The 17,685-nt window shown below is 39.2% G+C and overlaps 1 protein-coding gene across 1 annotated transcript; it reads right to left on the reverse strand.

Moving 5' to 3' along the window:
* Positions 1-22: 22 nt before the first annotated feature.
* Positions 23-16,765, reverse strand: elk3 (ETS transcription factor ELK3). The gene is made up of 5 exons (XM_077234959.1): positions 16,292-16,765; positions 6,958-7,166; positions 5,890-6,657; positions 2,678-2,800; positions 23-1,046 (listed from the first exon to the last, which is right to left on the reverse strand). Exons 2-5 carry the CDS (start codon positions 7,162-7,164, stop codon positions 954-956), a joined length of 1,191 nt encoding a protein of 396 aa, XP_077091074.1. The 5' UTR covers positions 7,165-7,166; positions 16,292-16,765; the 3' UTR covers positions 23-953.
* Positions 16,766-17,685: the final 920 nt, after the last annotated feature.

Below are 17,685 nucleotides of genomic sequence, written 5' to 3' on the forward strand. Positions count from 1 at the left end.
GATCAGACGTGAGGATGTTGAGTCGCATTCAATGCTTGATTTTATTTATAAAACACAAGGCACATTTTCTTGACTCTTGAAAAGCAAAAAAATATAAATCAATACGAGAATACACTTTTTAATCAATTCATTAATGCAAAAAATAACCGGAAGCTATTACAAAGCTTTTCTTTCCAATATTGAAATGGAATTTCGTCTATTACAAAATGTATTTAAGCAGGAAAATAATACAAATACACAATTCTTACACAAAAGGCACAGCCGGTAGTACATTTAAAGCACAGTGCATATAACGCAATATTATACAATATCAGACAAACAGAAACCCGATTCACAGCCTCAGACAAATAAAAAAGAGACTTAAATGCTAACGAGATTCCTTTAATATGGTTTAAATGTTTCTTTGAAGTCTGAACTGGTGGACAAAACAGGGAGATCTTTCCAGTTGAAGCACCTTGGGAATGGAGAACTGTTGGAAAGCATCATGTTTTGAGGAGGTACTGAAAGTCTACGCTGGTTTGAACGTGTTTCACGTCGTCCAGCATCGTTTGTCTCGATTTGAAACTGTCGAAGAGACTGAAAAATAACCTGCCAAAAGGCCAGTCTTGAACATGTTCACCAATAAAATGAGATTCTCTAAAGCTCCATTTCCAATGACTCACCATCTTCTCAAAAGGACACTTCATGTTCTTTGGCATCACCTCATAATAATTCCCTATTTTAAGAGCTTGCGGAAGAATTTGGTGAGCTTTTTGGATTGCAGCCTGAGTTGAAAAAGAAAACACAAAGTTTGCTGGTCCAAAACTCAACAGAACTGAAGGGTGCTATAGGTGAAGGTGACCACAAGAGGGTGAAGTGCAGTCTGGCTCAAAAAATGACATGAAGGTCCATAATTCCTTCTTAGTGTAAGAGTAAAGGTATAACTCTGGGGGTGGATATGAAGTGTCCAGAAATCAGGATTTCTGAGCGCTGGAGGACAGGAGGAGGGAGGATGAGTCCAGGTTGGGGAGGGGTACCGGGAGCGGCCCGTTCAACAGGGTGGGGAACTGTGAGAGAGTCAGAAAGCAAACAGAACATTGAGGTAATGCTACACGTACTGAATCACAACAATGTGTTCATATACTATGTTTAGTAACTGTGAAGCAAATGCTTTTTAAGGTTTAAAAAACACATGCAAATAATTGTATCAGGAAGTGTCGTCTAATGTTGAATAGTGACTTGACCGGGCCAAATAAGTTCTCATCCTAATGGGCAAATCCTATTAAGAAATATCCATGTAGTTCTTTGAGGTTAAATACAACCTGACATTTCCTTTTGTTTATTTAGTTAGTCGTGTTTGTATGTTGACATTATTGGGTTGAACTTAAAGAAATGCCCAGGTGTGTGTTATAATATATATATAAATATATATATATATATATATATATATGAAAAAAAATTAAGCCTGTGGGACCAATTTTAGCATTGTGATGATTTAATGGTTAAAATATTTACTTTATTATTACACATTGTGAAGTTACAATTGGACTTCTTAAATTTACCAAAAAAAGTCAAAATGCAACAACAAAAAAGCATTTTATTTTATTATTTCTTTAGATTTTTAGGTGAAATATGACCTGAGGATTTATTTTAAGTTTCTAAATATCTTCCCTAATACATTTTTCTCCCCACAAAAAAATGTGGTTCACATAACAAACATGCTCGTAGTCAAAAGGCATCATGGTAGTGCTAGGAGAGGAACTTCCTGTTATGTGAAAGCTGACTATACACACAGACAGTCTTTTTCAGTTATCACCCCCTCCCTTTTTTAACAGGAAGCTGTTTTTCCCCCATATCCAATGCAGAGCGGAAACATCTGTAGCTTATTTCCAAACCCTACACACACACACACTCATACACCAGTAAATCCATTTCCCCGAGTGTCTCGAAAACATCTTAAAAGCATATTTTTTCAGTTCTTTATTTTACAGGTATAGAAAATAATAAAAAAGAAGAAGAATGGCATTTTAAAAGAAAAAAGAACAGACGAGCAGCAAGAGTTTTCCACCACAGCCAATAACGTCAGGAACGACAGTCATGTGACCAACCAGAAAACTCCCACTACAGCCGCCCAGGGAGGAAGTGAGAGTGGGGGAGTGTGTGTGTGTGTGTGTGTGTGTGTGTGTGTGTGTGTGTGTGTGTGTGTGTGTGTGTGTGTGTGTGTGTGTGTGTGTGTGTGTGTGTGTGTGTGTGTGTGTGTGTGTGTGTGTGTGTGTTAGTAAAAGTGCACATCAAGAACTGTCACTATTCCTGTAAAGGTAGTCAAGCAGTCGCCGTGATTACCATAATGGTTTCCTGCTGCCTAGCGATGTTTACAGAAAAGACTGGAACGCTCCCCTCAAAAAGCAAGATGAGCATAAATATACAGTTTGCTTTGTCTTTTTCGCTCGCTCACACACACCTCCCTACACACTCTCCCTCGGGTCAGAACAGGAAGTATCCACAGGATTTCCCCTCTCGCTCACATGAAAACTGAAACACGACACCAAACACAAACGCACGCTAGCAAAACACAAGCAAATCCCTACCTAAAACACGCTCGCATGTCAATGCTGAACCAAAATAAATGAACAACCACATTCTCACATTCAGATTCCTATTTTTATAGGTGAAGGTTTTGGGAATGTTTTGTGCGTACCTGAAAGAGTGAACTGTGACCTTGTAGCCTGGCGGGGCTGAGAGGGGCTACGGGACTCAGGCTGCTCCAGAAATGAATGGAGGACAGGAGAGGACTGGGTGTCAACAGCAAACCAGAGGGAGTCTGAAGAAAAAGTAGAAGAGGAGGTGTTGTGAAAGGGGGGAACAGGAACATGAGATGGTATTTGTATTAGTCACTGAAGTCATGGATCATGAAATCCCGAAACTTTGGAGAGACGAATGTGAGTCTCTGCATGTCCAGGCACGTGTGTGCGTGAAGCCTGTCATGCGGAAGAAGTCTGAGCACCCCTTTTAAAATTTCCCAGATTTCTTTCGTGAACAGGACAAATTTGGAGCGTTAAGGGTATGCAGCACAAATGCAGTTTCTTTAAATTCAACTGTCCTGGACATAGATAATATGTCTGAGCAGTCTTTGCTCAATCTGGGGTTATGAAATAACTGTCTGTTGTAGATGTTTCAGGATGTTTAAAGCAACAGTTCACCCCCAATTAAACTTCTGTCATGTGCTCAACCTCATGTCATTCAAAACCTGTTTAACTTTCTGTGGAGATGTGTCCCAAATGCTTAGCCTACAACAAAGACGATGGTCACTAGGGCCGTTTACACCTGATATTAAGATGCGTTTTGGTCGATCGGATCACAAGTAGACGAGGGAGACACATACCCGTTTACATCCGGTGTTTTAAATAATCCATCTCTTTTGTCAACTTTCAACCACTTCTGTCCTGATTTCTTCAAGGGGAGGGTCTATGAATGGGCTTTCTCAGATCTAGATCTTCGATCTAATGGACGAAATAAGATTGCGCAATATGAACGAGACCGAAGATGACAGAAAAACATAGAGCAGTAGCAAAACATGCTACTGACATGTTTCTGCTCTGACAGCCACAAGACCATGCTGGACACTGTGAGTGTGTGTTAGAAATCAGGAATGGCGAGAGAACATTGTGTTTGGTACGTTTTTCGTCTTCAAGCTAAGCTTGGGTCTTTAGCCGACAAAGTTTAAATCCCGTCTGGCTAAAACGCTTCCCATAATGTTTGTGCATGAGGTCAGAAGGCGGAGACGTAAACACATTTGACCACATGGGTATTTACACTACGAAAGCAATCCGGTCTAATGCGTTTTTAACTACCTCTGGAAGTGGTCGAGAGTGGACAAGCTCAAAACGTTTTAGACCCCATTTACACCTGTATAGTGTAGTCTACTTGTGATCTCAACGACCAAAACGCATCTTAATACCAGGTGTAAGCAGGGCCTAGGGAATGTTAAACAGCAAAAAGGCACCATAAATAGTACAAGGTGACTGATGTCCTTCAATAGGAACAAAGATTTAAGACAAAAAAAAAAAAAAACCTTGGATGAATTTTCACTTGTTGTAAGGAAAAGAGTGGCTACAACTTCTCCTTTCGTGTTCCACTGAATAAGCCTAAAGTATACTTTTTATGCGCATGCTAGGCTATGAGTAATGCGTGTGGCGTAAATTTTATCATCAGCATAGTACGCGCCTTGTGCACAGCAAGCATTTTTCTAACTGTGCATACTTGGTTTGCACATGTGCCTTGAATTTTCTTGCACTAGGTGGCAACATTGCCTGACCTGATGTTCACAGTCGTAAAAAAGCGAATGCAACAGAACAACAACAAAGTACTGGAGACGACAACAACAACAACAACAACAGACGCCCACATTGATGAATGCTTGTGTGAGGGGCTTGAGGGATACCCGCTCTAATTTATAAGAGTACAAAAACATTTTTTGGTTCAAAACTTCTAGAGCAAAATAGCGCACGCTATTAAATGATGCATACTTTGAAAGATTGTGCGTTCGGCTGTAAGCATATAGTGTTCACGTCAGCATTGAAGTTGTATGAGTTTGTAAAGTCATGGGGGTGAGAAAATATTTGGAAAAATGGCTTAAATTTTTTAAGGTGAACTGTCTCTTTAAAAGAGAAAGTTAGAGAGAATTCTACATGAGCATGTAGTTTCCCATGGGTCATGGACTTTGGATCACCAGGTTGTGGCTATAGGGCAGCATGTGAAATCAATTTCTCGTTCTCGCTCTGTTTTTCTCTGTCCTGTGTCACTAAGCTGTAGTGTGCGAGATTACAGACATATGGCTTTACTTACAGGTTTCCCTTCTCTCGCTTGTGCCCTTCTTTCTGTCTTTCCCCTCGTTCTGTCTCTCTCTACCACTTTTTAAAAAACCCGTCCACCTGCCACACAATTCTCCCTACACACCCAGTAAAGACCAAAACATCTCACAGAATAGCTGTATTACCAGTATAGGTGTGTGTCATGTCTATATGTTATCTGTTGGAGGCCTAAAAAAAGTGCTGGATAGAATGTTTTTGAGTTCATTTGTAGCTCTGTTCCAAAACCTAAAATACTGCTAACAACTAAATGAAACCTGATTTGAAAGCTCTACAAAGGCAACAACACTCTCACACAAAATAGGGCAAAATTAGCATATTGCTAAGCTAACAACATGAGTTAACCAAGCATAAAAATAGTTTGCACTTATACAGTAGGCTACATAGTCTATCTTTACTCAGACTACTTTTATTAATACTTTTGGTAAATATAAGTAAATGTCTAATGTACCAGAGGGAGTCACTGACTCCGTTTTCATAATCAGGCTATTACCTATTTTCCAAACACCTTGCTGCCTTGCTATCTACTGCTTAGCTTTTTCACATTTGATTCCAAAAGAGCTTCGCATTAGCATGTTGCTAGGCTAACAACACTATATTCTATCGAGCACAAAAATATCTACTTTTCATTTAAATTTGCACAATCTTTATCAATAATGTTTGGTATTAAATATTAGTATTTTTTTACATTTTATCTTTTAGTTTTAAGCAATTGTCACAATGCTTACCTCGCCTTTTGTTGAATTGATTCCGATAGAGTTTTACATTTGCATGTTTCTAAGCTAAATGCATAATATTATAATAATACATAGTTGTGTCAGTTTTTATGTACATTTGTTGCAATGCATTCTGGGCTTATCAGCTATTAGCCAAAATAAGTCACTGTGTATTCTGCCCATGTTTTGGAAACAGCTTTTTCTTTCATGCCTTAAAATGCTGTCTAGATAGGCAGCTCACTGGGTTTTGGAACAGATGTGTGTATTATGCGTGTTAGGCTGTGTGTGAACATACAAATACAAGAACATGTGACATAGTTTGATACCTGTGCAGTGAAAAAGGCTGGCGTAAGGGACCCTGAGGGCAGTGCGGGGCTGTTGAGGGCGATGGAGCCCAAGTCACTTCCTGAAAGCAATATGGAAGGGGCGGAGATTTCCAGCCCTTTGGGTTTCCGAGCTTTGGGAGGCAGTCCGTTGTTACCGGTCCTCCTCTCGGGAGGCGTGGCCTGATTCTGGGCTCGCTCCCTGTGGCCGGATGATAAATTTAGAGGCTGAGCGATCTGCTCTGATTCGTCTATGCGAGCCTCCGGGCTCCGCCCCTGCCGCAGCATATAGACAGGGCTATGAGTGGGGGAGGGGCTGCGGGACGAGCAGGGGGAGGATTTCGAAGTGAAGAAAACATCCGCGGATGCAGGTCGTGGTGAGGAAGCGAGGGGAACGACCTTCTCTGATCGATTAGTGACAAACCGAATCACTGTTTGTCCCTCCTCCTCTCGTTCGCCACCTCGCTGCTTCTCGATTTTGATTGGACGCAGTAGCGGAGGCGGACTTTGGAGGGAACTGACTGTGAAGGACGAGTACAGACCAGAGTGAAGATACTCGTTCCTACAGACCGGACTTCTCAGCGATGACAGCGACAGCTTCGGAGACTCCTCCCCCTCACCGTCAGACTCCACCTCCTGTAACATGACGCCCCCTGTGACGTGACCCCCTTCCCGACCGAGCTCCACTGCTTGGGGATCCATCTTCAGAATATCAGGGAATGAGACGAACTTATACACAAACTTCTGACCAATCACCTTCTTTATGATATTCTGCAAGAGAAAGAGGATGATTTCAACAAACTCTCATTGCAGTTTGTAATAATTTTACATTTGGTGGCTAATTCGTATGATCTCAGGCATACTTTTACTACGATCTGCCCCACTAACTAGTAGGTTAAGGTGCGGACCTTAATGCTTAAGTTTCCTCTAAAAATTGTATTCTGTACGAATTACATTGTATAAATTCCACAAAATCACGTAAAATAGTTTTCTAATGAGATCAGATTGACGATTATCATTGGTCATACGTCTGAAAGACGCTGTCATTTGTGAAATGTGAGCTTGTGTAACCTTGTCATAGTAGTAGCGTAGTGCTCGGCTAAGTTTGTCGTAGTTCATGTTGGTCTTGTTTTTGCGTAGGCCCCAAAGTTTGGCGACTTCTTCCGATTTGAGCAGCTTGAACTCGCCATCATTGGACGTCCAGCAAATCAGGTGCTTATGGCTCTGGTCCAGCAGTAACTGCAGCAGAAACTGCCACAGCGTGATGGCACTCTCCATATCTGTTAGACGAGGAAAGGCACATTATTAATATCAACAGTATATTTACATTTTAATAATCATAATCAGGCTGATATTCTTTTACAAAACCTAGTTTGATGTCTTTTAGTTTGAGAATTTTGGCTAAAATTAGGTATTCAAAGTTTTGGAGCAGCACCTTAAAATGCTGCTTGCTAGATTTTGTAACAATGCTGTTTTTTCCGGTACGGATTTAAAGCAACGTGAACGAGGTGAGAGTGTGGTGTAATTTCATCAAGTGCCTATCTAATTTAAATTAGCCAAGGTTACACTCTGCTTGCACTGCTTGTTCATTGGTCAAGAAAAGGTGGCATGAGGATTTTTTTTATGACCCTAACAAGGTTTGAGTATCTGAATGAAGATCTTGTGGTACCGCAAAGGCAAATTTAGTTTGTGTCTGGATGTGTACGGACCGGCGCCTTGATCTGATAATCAGACATCCTTCCAGGAGTGATTGCGTTTGCTTTGTAAAAACTTTCCTTTAACCATCCATGCAGGTTTCTCACAGGAAGTGGTGAAATGGGAGAGGCCGGAGCATCAGTCGTATAAATACAGCCACATTAAAGAGTGCGCGTTCGTGCTCCTGAATCCATCCTCTCCCTTAAATTTCCCCTTTTCCCTCTGCACTCTTCATCTCTCGCATGAACAAAAAACGTCATTCCTGGGTGCCCTCCCACAAACTCAGCAAGCATTTCCTGTTCTGTTGTACATTAACGCACAGGCTCATAAACAACAAAGGGCTATCAGACAGAAAGACTGAACCAGGAATGGCTCGCAAACAAGCAACATGTTCCAGCATCGACCGTCCCTCTTTGGGATGGAGGTGTCCGTTCAAAGGCAGGCAAATACACCCACTTGTGAACAGAGATTACTAACAAGGCAAACATGGAGTTTGTCCACAAGACCCTGTTTATGAACATTGATTAAAGCCACCAGGCAGAGATAAGGGGGTTAAGGGGGCACAAAATAGTTCAAAACCTACAAGCTTTAAGGGAATTTTTAAACATATAGGTCACCCAAAAATGAAAATTCAGATCTATCATTTTTAAAACGCTTTTAACGCTTAAAACTTTGGGTTCAGTGATTTAAAAATAAAAAAAGTAATTCATACTTTTATTCAGTAAGGATGCATTAAATTATCAAAAGTTACAGTAAAGACTGAACAAATTTCAAAAGTTGCAAAATGCATCACAGTTTACACAAAATAAATGTTCCTTGAGCAGCCAATCAACATGTTAGAATGATTTCTAAAGGATCATGTAACACTGAAGACTGGATGCTGAAAATTCAGCTTCACCATTACAGGAATAAATTACATTTTAAAATATATTACAATAGAAAACAGCTTAAATTGTAATAATATTTCATAATATTACAAATATAACGCTATTTTTAAATAAAATAAATGCAGCCGTGGTGATCACAAGAGACTTCTTTCAAAAACATAAAAAACACGTAAACTTTTGAATGGTAGTGTATGAGTTCTGTTTTATCGAAATACCAGATGATCCAGAATTACATAGGGAAAAAAAGTGAAGTTAAACACTTCCCTTTATATTATCTGCTGCTGAATCACCCAAACCGTCATTATCAGACCTTCATACTGACAAAAGTAGTGGAACATGCAAAGACACACATACTCAATCTTTACACATTGGATGGCCGCCAATGTTGCAGATAAGGATGGTTAGATTATCCAGTTTTTGTGAATGGTTTTCAGAGCAGAAAAATGCCTATAAGTGCTCTTTATACTGTGGTGCTGTGGTTGGACTCTGACAGGAAGCTGCGCTTTCACGAAACAGGATGTGCATAAAGATATCTACTCTTATTCCTTCAAGAAACCTTAAACATATGCAGAGTTATGACACTTAACAATATTTGAGTGATGTTAAATTTTCCTCCACTACACTTCTTGGATCACTGATATTTCTAAAAGAAAAAAAAAATTTTTTTCCAGCACACTCTGATTTAAACAAAGTTGCAGTCAATATGGAAGTGGATCCATTGAGTGTAAGATAAGGATTTTCTAGTAAACTGGAGTGAGTTGCTTCACGCATGTGGTCTGGGATTGACTCCAACAGGAAGTGGGTCAATGTTAGAAGCCCAACAGTACAGGAAGTTTAAATCTTGTTTGGGCCGCTTCCTGTGACTGCTGTCGTCATGCCCTTAAACCACACACTTAACCTTAGTTTAATCATAACCTTTTGCTCTTTGTCGCTGCTTACGCTGTAAAAAATTTCTAACCTCCCCAACTCTCTTTCTAGTGACTGCTCACATCTAAATTTTCAGTTGGCCCAAGTGAAATTCTGCTCATTTCATTTTTGATCAATTTCCAGAATTTCACTAGGGCCAATTGAAAAATTTAGATGTGAACAGTCACTAGAAAATTGAGTTAGAAAGTTAGAAAGTTAGGTTAGAAAGTTTTTACAATGTACATTTTGGGAAATATTTCCATTCCACTATATATCCATTATGAAACCTGTACACTTTGACCAGGGGCTGAAACATATAAAAATATAAAAAATGCATATATATACATAATATTAAATATATAATATAATATACACTGCCTGGCCAAAAAAAAGTAGCTGTTTGGATTTAAATGCTAATGCTAAAGATTTTATGATTGGATAATTTTTGCAGTGATTATTATGTTTCTATAGTGTTTTATGTTTTTAGCAACAGTTCTTCGAACCTAATTGATGCAGTTTGTAGCTTTTCATTTCTTCAACAACCATGTAGGACACATTGTGGCCATATCAGGCTCAAATTGTGAAAGAACTGTTGGAAATTCATTGTAAGTCTTTGGGATGTGGTGGAAGAGACTTTACTCGGTGCTGAACTCGGTCTTGACCAAAAATGTATGCACCTCTTGATGGAAATAACAACACAACATTCCATCAAAAGATTTATATATAATTACAATTAGAGTTAAGTAGTTTCAATAGACATAAACATTACTGTGTTAAATTATGCTTTGAATCATATGCTTTCAAAATGTTTCCTTTTGTGTTTCATAGAAGAAAGAATGTTAACTGTCTTTAAAATAACATGATGTTGGTAAGTGAATGACCACAGACTTTTCATTTTTAGGAGAACTGTCCATTTAAGACACCCTGTGTAAACTAATTGTATTGTAGAATAGAGTTTCTGCCTATTTTTTCTTCTTATTTTCAGTGCAGGAGAGGGCCAGAGTGCAGGAAGAATTGGCTGGAGGACAGAAAGGACCTCAGGTTGAGATCTGACAGCCGTCAGAAACCAGTTTGACTAGAATTCAAAGCAGTCAAATGTGTGTGTGTCAGTGTACACGTTTATACACACTTTTCGGTTTTAACTAGCGTTACATCATACCCTTTGGTAACTGTAAGTCAGTCAAACAGGGCGGGTTGGCGTTTACTGCGGCCTTCCTGCTGTCTGAGCCAGCGCTCTCCCGAGACGGAGCGATGGATGAGGGAACGGACGAGACGGAGCGCTAGATTGAGAAATGATGCTGGCTGACTCAGTAGTGTGGAAAGCTCTGACACAGAGAATGTTTTATTGGCCAAGAGGAACTCCCTGGTTGCAGACTGCCTTATTTTGGGAAAGTCTTTGTCATGATTTTGACAAAGACGAACAAGCATACACTTTCACCCTGATTTTTGCTCATCAAACTGATGGCTCTGGAAATCATCACGGGATTGATCAAATAATGAGCCTTAAGGAGGAAACGGAACAGGCTAAAATCAAACCTAAAACACTTACTCTTGGTTCGTCTGGGCCAAAAAAAGAAAAGTATATTTTTAGTCCTGGTTTGCTTAACGTTTACACGGTCATTTTTAACACTGAACCTAAGAACCTAAGAAAGTAAATTCCATTTTGATTTCAAGTTTGCTTTACAAGACTTTAATTTTAGTCTTTTCAGATGCTTTTGTTTGGAATATCAGCTAGAGTGAGTGTAAAGACACATGATTTGGCCAAACCTGTCGTGACAAAGAAAGAAGTGCTTGAAAAACGCTGCCAATTCAGTATACAGATATTAATCAGGAAGTACTGTAGTGTACACACACACACACACACACACACACACACACACACACACACACACACACACACACACACACACACATTTATATACACTCATTCATTACTCCTCTACATATGTGACACAGATCTCATTATACATGCTCATACAGCAATTTACAGATTATTAGATCTTGTACTCCACACTTGGGCACAACACAAATGCTCATCATACGCCACATACTGTCGCACATTCATTTTTTTCCAAACTCCCAAAGAAGCGAAATGAAACCATTTCCTGCTCCAGCATCCTCTGAGCGGAGCATCTGCGTTAAACGACCGTAAAACTGTCTATATCAGGACTTCCTCCAATTCTCATTTGAAGGGCGTCTTCCTGGGAATGCCGATCCCGAGCTGAAAGGTAGGAATTCCTGCTGTGGGGAGCAAACACAGGAACGCAGGGACCACACGGACACAAGGCACAAATGGGAGGTTTCCTCTTCTCTTTTCGTGCTGGCACAAAGCTCTCGCCTATATGGACGTCTATAGACTGACATATTGCATGTGAGAGCCTGAAGAACAGACTCATGGATTCCTAGATTTACTGCCTAATCAAAGGGAATAAACGCTGATTTCAAGAGCTCTAAGCCGTTTGGAGAAGTGCCTGCATGGAACGTGGCTGTAAAAGTCATTGTTAAATTATTGCAAGAGGGGAAAAAATGTCTCCCTTTTAAGCACAGTTGCTGTGAACAAATGTGATTTGCATGTGCAAATCTGGAGTTTTTGTCTCTTTATTGTCTTTCAATGTGAGCAATGAAATAAACCATGCAGAAGATAAGTTTGAATCCTTAGCAAGGAACTTTTAAAGGCATTTTGAAGAAAAAATGCATTTAGGCATGTAGAAAGGGTGAGAGACCTCCTGACACACAAATAAATAAAAGACTGTGCGCTAAACAAAACAACACACACTCAAACATACTGTCTGCACTGCCTTGACTCTGTTGTTATGCTACTGTCTGGCATGCATCAGCTTCATGGTCATTAGGTTTAAGGCTGTTTTTACACATTTCATGAAATAAATGAATCATACATATTGGATTCTTTCACAAACTTCTACACATCTCCATGCATATCATGTTTGTCTATGAAACATTTTGACAAGTGTGTTCATTTTCATGACAATGCCATTTTGGGGGCCTGGAAATGCAAACTTTTGCAAACAGGTTTCAAAGTGCGAGTTTAAATTTTCTGAAAATGGTGATGTCCTGCGCAAGTGTTCAGTCTATAGGAGCATAGTGTTTCTTTGCAAAGTGACATCGCCAACTACTGGCCTGGCATGAATAATACAGCGTTTTTAGTTGTTTACTGGGATCCGTGTAAATTGATGATCGCATTGTTTTAACTTCCTTTTTGACCGAAGCCTTTCTGGGTCAGTATGTATTCCTTGGGTTGTTTTGTCAAGTGTATAGTGTAAATGCAGATATCGGATATGGATCACTTTTATATTACATATAGTCAACAAATTGGAATTGGGCATTGCAAATCGTGAGCTTAGAATTATACAGTTCTATCTCCGTTTAGGGTAGTTCTGAGAAATTGAGCATCAAAGTTTTTACATCCCTGCTGTTTTGTGAGATGGAACCTTTCTATTTTATTAATAACTACTGACACATTTTTTTTTAACAAAAATAACACCACACCGGCATTAATAAACACCTAATGGATAAGATTATGTCAAAAACTCAATTTCGACCAAAAGTGGAGATAGAACCGTATAATTCTAAGCTCACGAAATGTGGCCTCGTGGAAATGTCCCCCCTGCATCAAATGGTGCAGAAAATGTGAAAAAGTCCACAGATACCATCTGGGCCTACACATCAGTAAGAAAACACACTGTTTTACTACATTAAATGCTTAGATGCCACGGACAAGCTCAAACATTTTGACTTCATGCCATAGGACCTTAGGAAATGCACTGGAAAAAAATATTTGTAATTAGTAGAAAAATTTTAGTATTATCTGCAATAAATAATCTGAACTAAAAAGACTAGTAATTTGTACTCGATTCAACTCAAATATTCACTTGTTTGATTTATTTATAATCTCTCATGTATTCATTTCAAAGTAGAACAATTTTGTAATAAGGTATAAAAAGTAAAATCAACTTAACTTTACAATTCAGAATTCCCATAATGCACTGGGGAATTATTTATGAATATTTATTCACTTTTCTGACAGTTTTACTGCAGTAAAGTTTGGTAACTTGTTTTGCTACACCTATTTTGCATAAACTTATAAACTCTTATGTTAAGACTGTCTCAAAAACTAATTTGACCAACTAGCAGTTAGAGAAGAGTTACTGTAATCTGTCTCATTTTTCGGATTCAAATTAGACCAATCTTATATAAATGATTTTAAAAAGTAAGGATCAGTCTCGAAGAAAAAAATGAGATGACTAACTTTTAAGACTAGTCTAAACAGTTTATGCAGCCGGCAACTCGAGTTCATTTTCTACTGCTCAAAGATTATCCATTGATTGTTAGCATAATTGTGTTTTCTGTACCAAAAATTCGAGGCAGTTGTGGTTCGTTTCCGGAGCCTCTTCAGTGTAATATTCATTGTTAGTTTAAATATTACTTATTTTACCATTTTAAATGCAACTACATCAGAATTGCAAGTTGATGAAATATTTTAAAGTCACCTTGAAATCAAAATTGACAATTGTTGTTTTTTATGGAATACTGTAGTATTTATAAATGATTTATCAGTGCAAATAATTATTTTCTAAAAAAATCTTTAAACTAATTAAAATCCCTGCCCTATCTCTTCTTTTCTTTAGGAGGGCGGGACAACCTCTCACTCATATGAGATCGACCAATAGCAAACCACAATCATCCAATCAATTCCCAATGGACAGTCTACATTTTTTCTTGTTCGAGAAGCTGTTTCACTTGAATATACATTCTATAGTGAAGAAAAGACTATCGCAACTCCTGTTAACTTTTTCACTATATTCAATATTATGTTGTAATTTTTTCAAAATGTACTTCTAATAAATTGTGTGCAAAACAAGTCACATTTTCAGTGTAGCTATACATCAGGACTTTTTTTCAGATGGCTGAAAATGAGAGCTGCATCAAGCAATAGTTTTTTCTCAACACGACAGATAGTTTACTTTTTACAGCACTGAAGCTCCAAAGAGTCAATGGAAAACACCAAGTAAAAACACCTTTAAATCTAACCAACCCATCTAACCATACAGGAAGTAGGAGGCCGTAGACATTACACACAGTGTGTCCGAAGCAGAAGGCAGAAGCCTAATCAATCAGTGGCTTATCAGGCAGTATTTACTGCTTGATAAAGTTGTTTTTTGAACTTTAACACATTGTCGGTGTGTGTGTCTGTATGGGAGGAGAAAGAGGAGGTGAGAAGACGATGAGAAGGTGGACTCTCTCCAGCACAAAGTGACACGCTCACAGCTTTCAAGACTCGTGCAACAGACCGAGTTGCAAGCACAGTGTTTTGAATGGCCCCTAGACAGCTTTTAAACACCAAACTTGCCGTCGCGCTCACAAACCCCTCCACTGTAGCGCCAGCGGAAACTCGTAATGAGATTAGTTGGTGTGCGCAGACATTACTTCGCCATGACTAAATGTGCGCTCTTCCTGCACACACAGACTGCAGTGGAAAATTCAGGGAGCTTTTGCTGAAGAGAGGGAGAAAATAGAGCCGTGAAGGACTTCTCTCCACGACCACATTTCTCCAGAGAGAACTGCAGCTCTTGAAATTACGCAGACAGATCTGAGAATGTCTGGCTGTTTGTGTCTGTGTCCAAATAGTGGCTACAGAAAGAGTGTGGACACCTAAAATGGGAGTGTATTTAATAGCAAAGTATCAGAAAGGGTTCTGAAAACATTCCTAAATTGTTTGTTGCATTTTACTTATTGCTTCTAATTGGCAGTTTAATGGAAATGATGGTTCCTCTTTTAAATCATTTCAGGGAAAGTACAGAAATAGTAGGTCTAATTATACTACTAAAATACTGATATAGTCCTACTAATTACCATAGATTATTTTATCACATAACTTGTTTTTAAATGTGCCGGAGACACCAAAACCTGCATAACTGCAAATCTACCAATTTAACCAAACAGGAAGTAGATAGGAGGAACTATACACACAGTGTGACAGTGACGGTGTCCAAAACTCCAAAACAGAAGGAACTTGCGTCGAAACTGGCATTAGTCTTAAAGAAAAATGACACAAGCACACTATTAAAGCAAAATATCTATTTTTCAATGATAAAACAAGAGTTGAAGTAGGCTATCAGTATTTGGACACTTTCTGGTTGTCATAGTTGAACATGTTAATGAGCTAATAACCTGCGGTGAACTTGAGGACACCTTGGGTTAGTTCTGAGGAAAGCTCTAGCATCATCTGCTATCTAATGCAATGAAGTCTATTCATGTATGAGTGACTACGCGTCCAAAGACTTTTAGCGATCACAAACATCGATCACCCTCAGCATATCCAGATGCAGGGGTAACATCAGCTCTATAGGACTGAACTGAAGTTTCTTTGTTTGCCCCAATGACTCATTTTCAAGATGCTGTCTGCTGCCAGTTTCAATCCGGAAGCTCATGGCAATTAGTCTGCTGCTGTTTCCAGACAAACCAGAAACTCTACTAGTGCGTTTAAAGCGCCAGGAGTCAAAATTCAGCCCTTTCTAACAGCCCTGCTTTCAAATGTACAACCAACAAAATGTAAGAAATATACATCATGAACTCGTGACCTCAACAGGTATCCAAACCTTCATCAGCCGTGCGTAAACTGCGCGTAAGTAACGGGAACGGTGGACACTTGAAGTGTCTTGATAGAAGAGATCCGTTGTTGTTGTTTTTCCACATAGCTCTATCACTTTTATACATTTAAGTCTTAAACATCCCTTATGAACATTTCAAACAGCTCCTTCATTTGGATAGGTTCATTCTTTTTTGAGGATATCAAGTTTCAGTCCTGTACTTTGGAAGGTTTCTTCCTTTTATTGTTATTGTGAAGTAATTATACATTTATAAAACATTCAGATAGTTTGGATGGATTATCCACATACCTGTGCGTAATGGTCGGGGTTTTTGTGGTCCTTTTTCACTTTATTAAAAAGAATTCCGTATAATGCGCTGTTTTTCCATGCTGTCGGCCGTCTCGGCAGCTCTCAGTCGGACTGTAATAGGATCCCGACTGTTTTCTCTCTCTCTCTCTCTCTCTCTCTCTCTCTCTCTCTCTCTCTCTCTCTCTCTCTGAGCAGGAAGTTGGTGCAGGCAGACAGCGAGCCGGCTCACTTCCTCTCGCCGTGCGCTATTCCCCAGGCGCTCGGCCCGTCTGTGTAAACACGCTTTTCCTCCTCCAGCCACTATCCGACATTCAAGAACACGAGCACACACGCGCGGACGCGGATGCGCGCACATGCAGAATACTGTAACCTGAATCTGCTGAGAGCTGAGCACACTGACGTCATTCTCTTCCTGCCCGGGACTCGCCGGGAGGAGCCCGGGTTCCTTCCTCCACACACATTTTGTGTGTGTGTGTGTGTGTGTGTGTGTGTGTGTGTGTGTGTTGGGGGGGGGGGGGGGGGGGGGGGACAAAATGTCCCCACAAAGGTGGCAATATCCGAAACCCTTGTCCTTGTGGAGACATTGTATTGGTTCCCATGAGAATAAACAGCTCATAAATCATCCTAAGTGATGTTTTTTTGAAAATGTAAAAAATCAGAACGTTTTCTGTGATTGGTAGGTTTAGAGGTAGGGTTAGTGTAAGGGGATAAAAATCAAGCCTCCATAAAACATGAAAACTCAACGTGTGTGTGTGTGTGTGTGTGTGTGTGTGTGTGTTTGATTCTGACGTTTGGGGATCAAATTGCTAGAAAATGTGCTCTAAACTAAATAAATTATAATAAAAAAATAATAAATTCTTAAAGAGAATATATAGGTCATTTTATGAAATGGTCGTCTTTATCCTTTTCAAATAGTGATTTCCATTTTTTTTGTACTTTAAACATACTGTCAGACAAAAACGTGTTAAAGTTTTATATCTTTTTTTGTACATCAGTTTTTGCATCGTAGCATCTCAAGCTAAATTAATATATTTTAATATGTAGCTACTGTCCTGGACATATGATTATGTCTACAGAACAGTAAATGGGTTACAAGTTGTACTGTCAGCCCACTTTCAAAAAGCAATGTAAGGTTATTTCCCCACAAATATTCACTTTTTTGTATATATTTTGCATTAACATAAGCATATTTGCTTATACAGCATGGAGACGTTAGAAACAGACATGCAGACAGGCCGCTAAACAAACAAACAAAATAAATAAATAAATAAATAAATATCAGTTGCCAAGTATGCTTTATTGGCATAACAAAAGACATGCACTGCGGCATGATGTTTAATACAAGTTAGGCCAACATAGGCCTATAAAAATAAACAGTAGGCCTATATCTGTAC

This window comes from Siphateles boraxobius, unplaced genomic scaffold (genome assembly GCF_051911475.1).
Source record: "Siphateles boraxobius isolate OS27281-9 unplaced genomic scaffold, OSU_SipBor_1 19, whole genome shotgun sequence".
In the NCBI taxonomy this organism is placed as follows: Eukaryota; Metazoa; Chordata; class Actinopteri; order Cypriniformes; family Leuciscidae; genus Siphateles; species Siphateles boraxobius.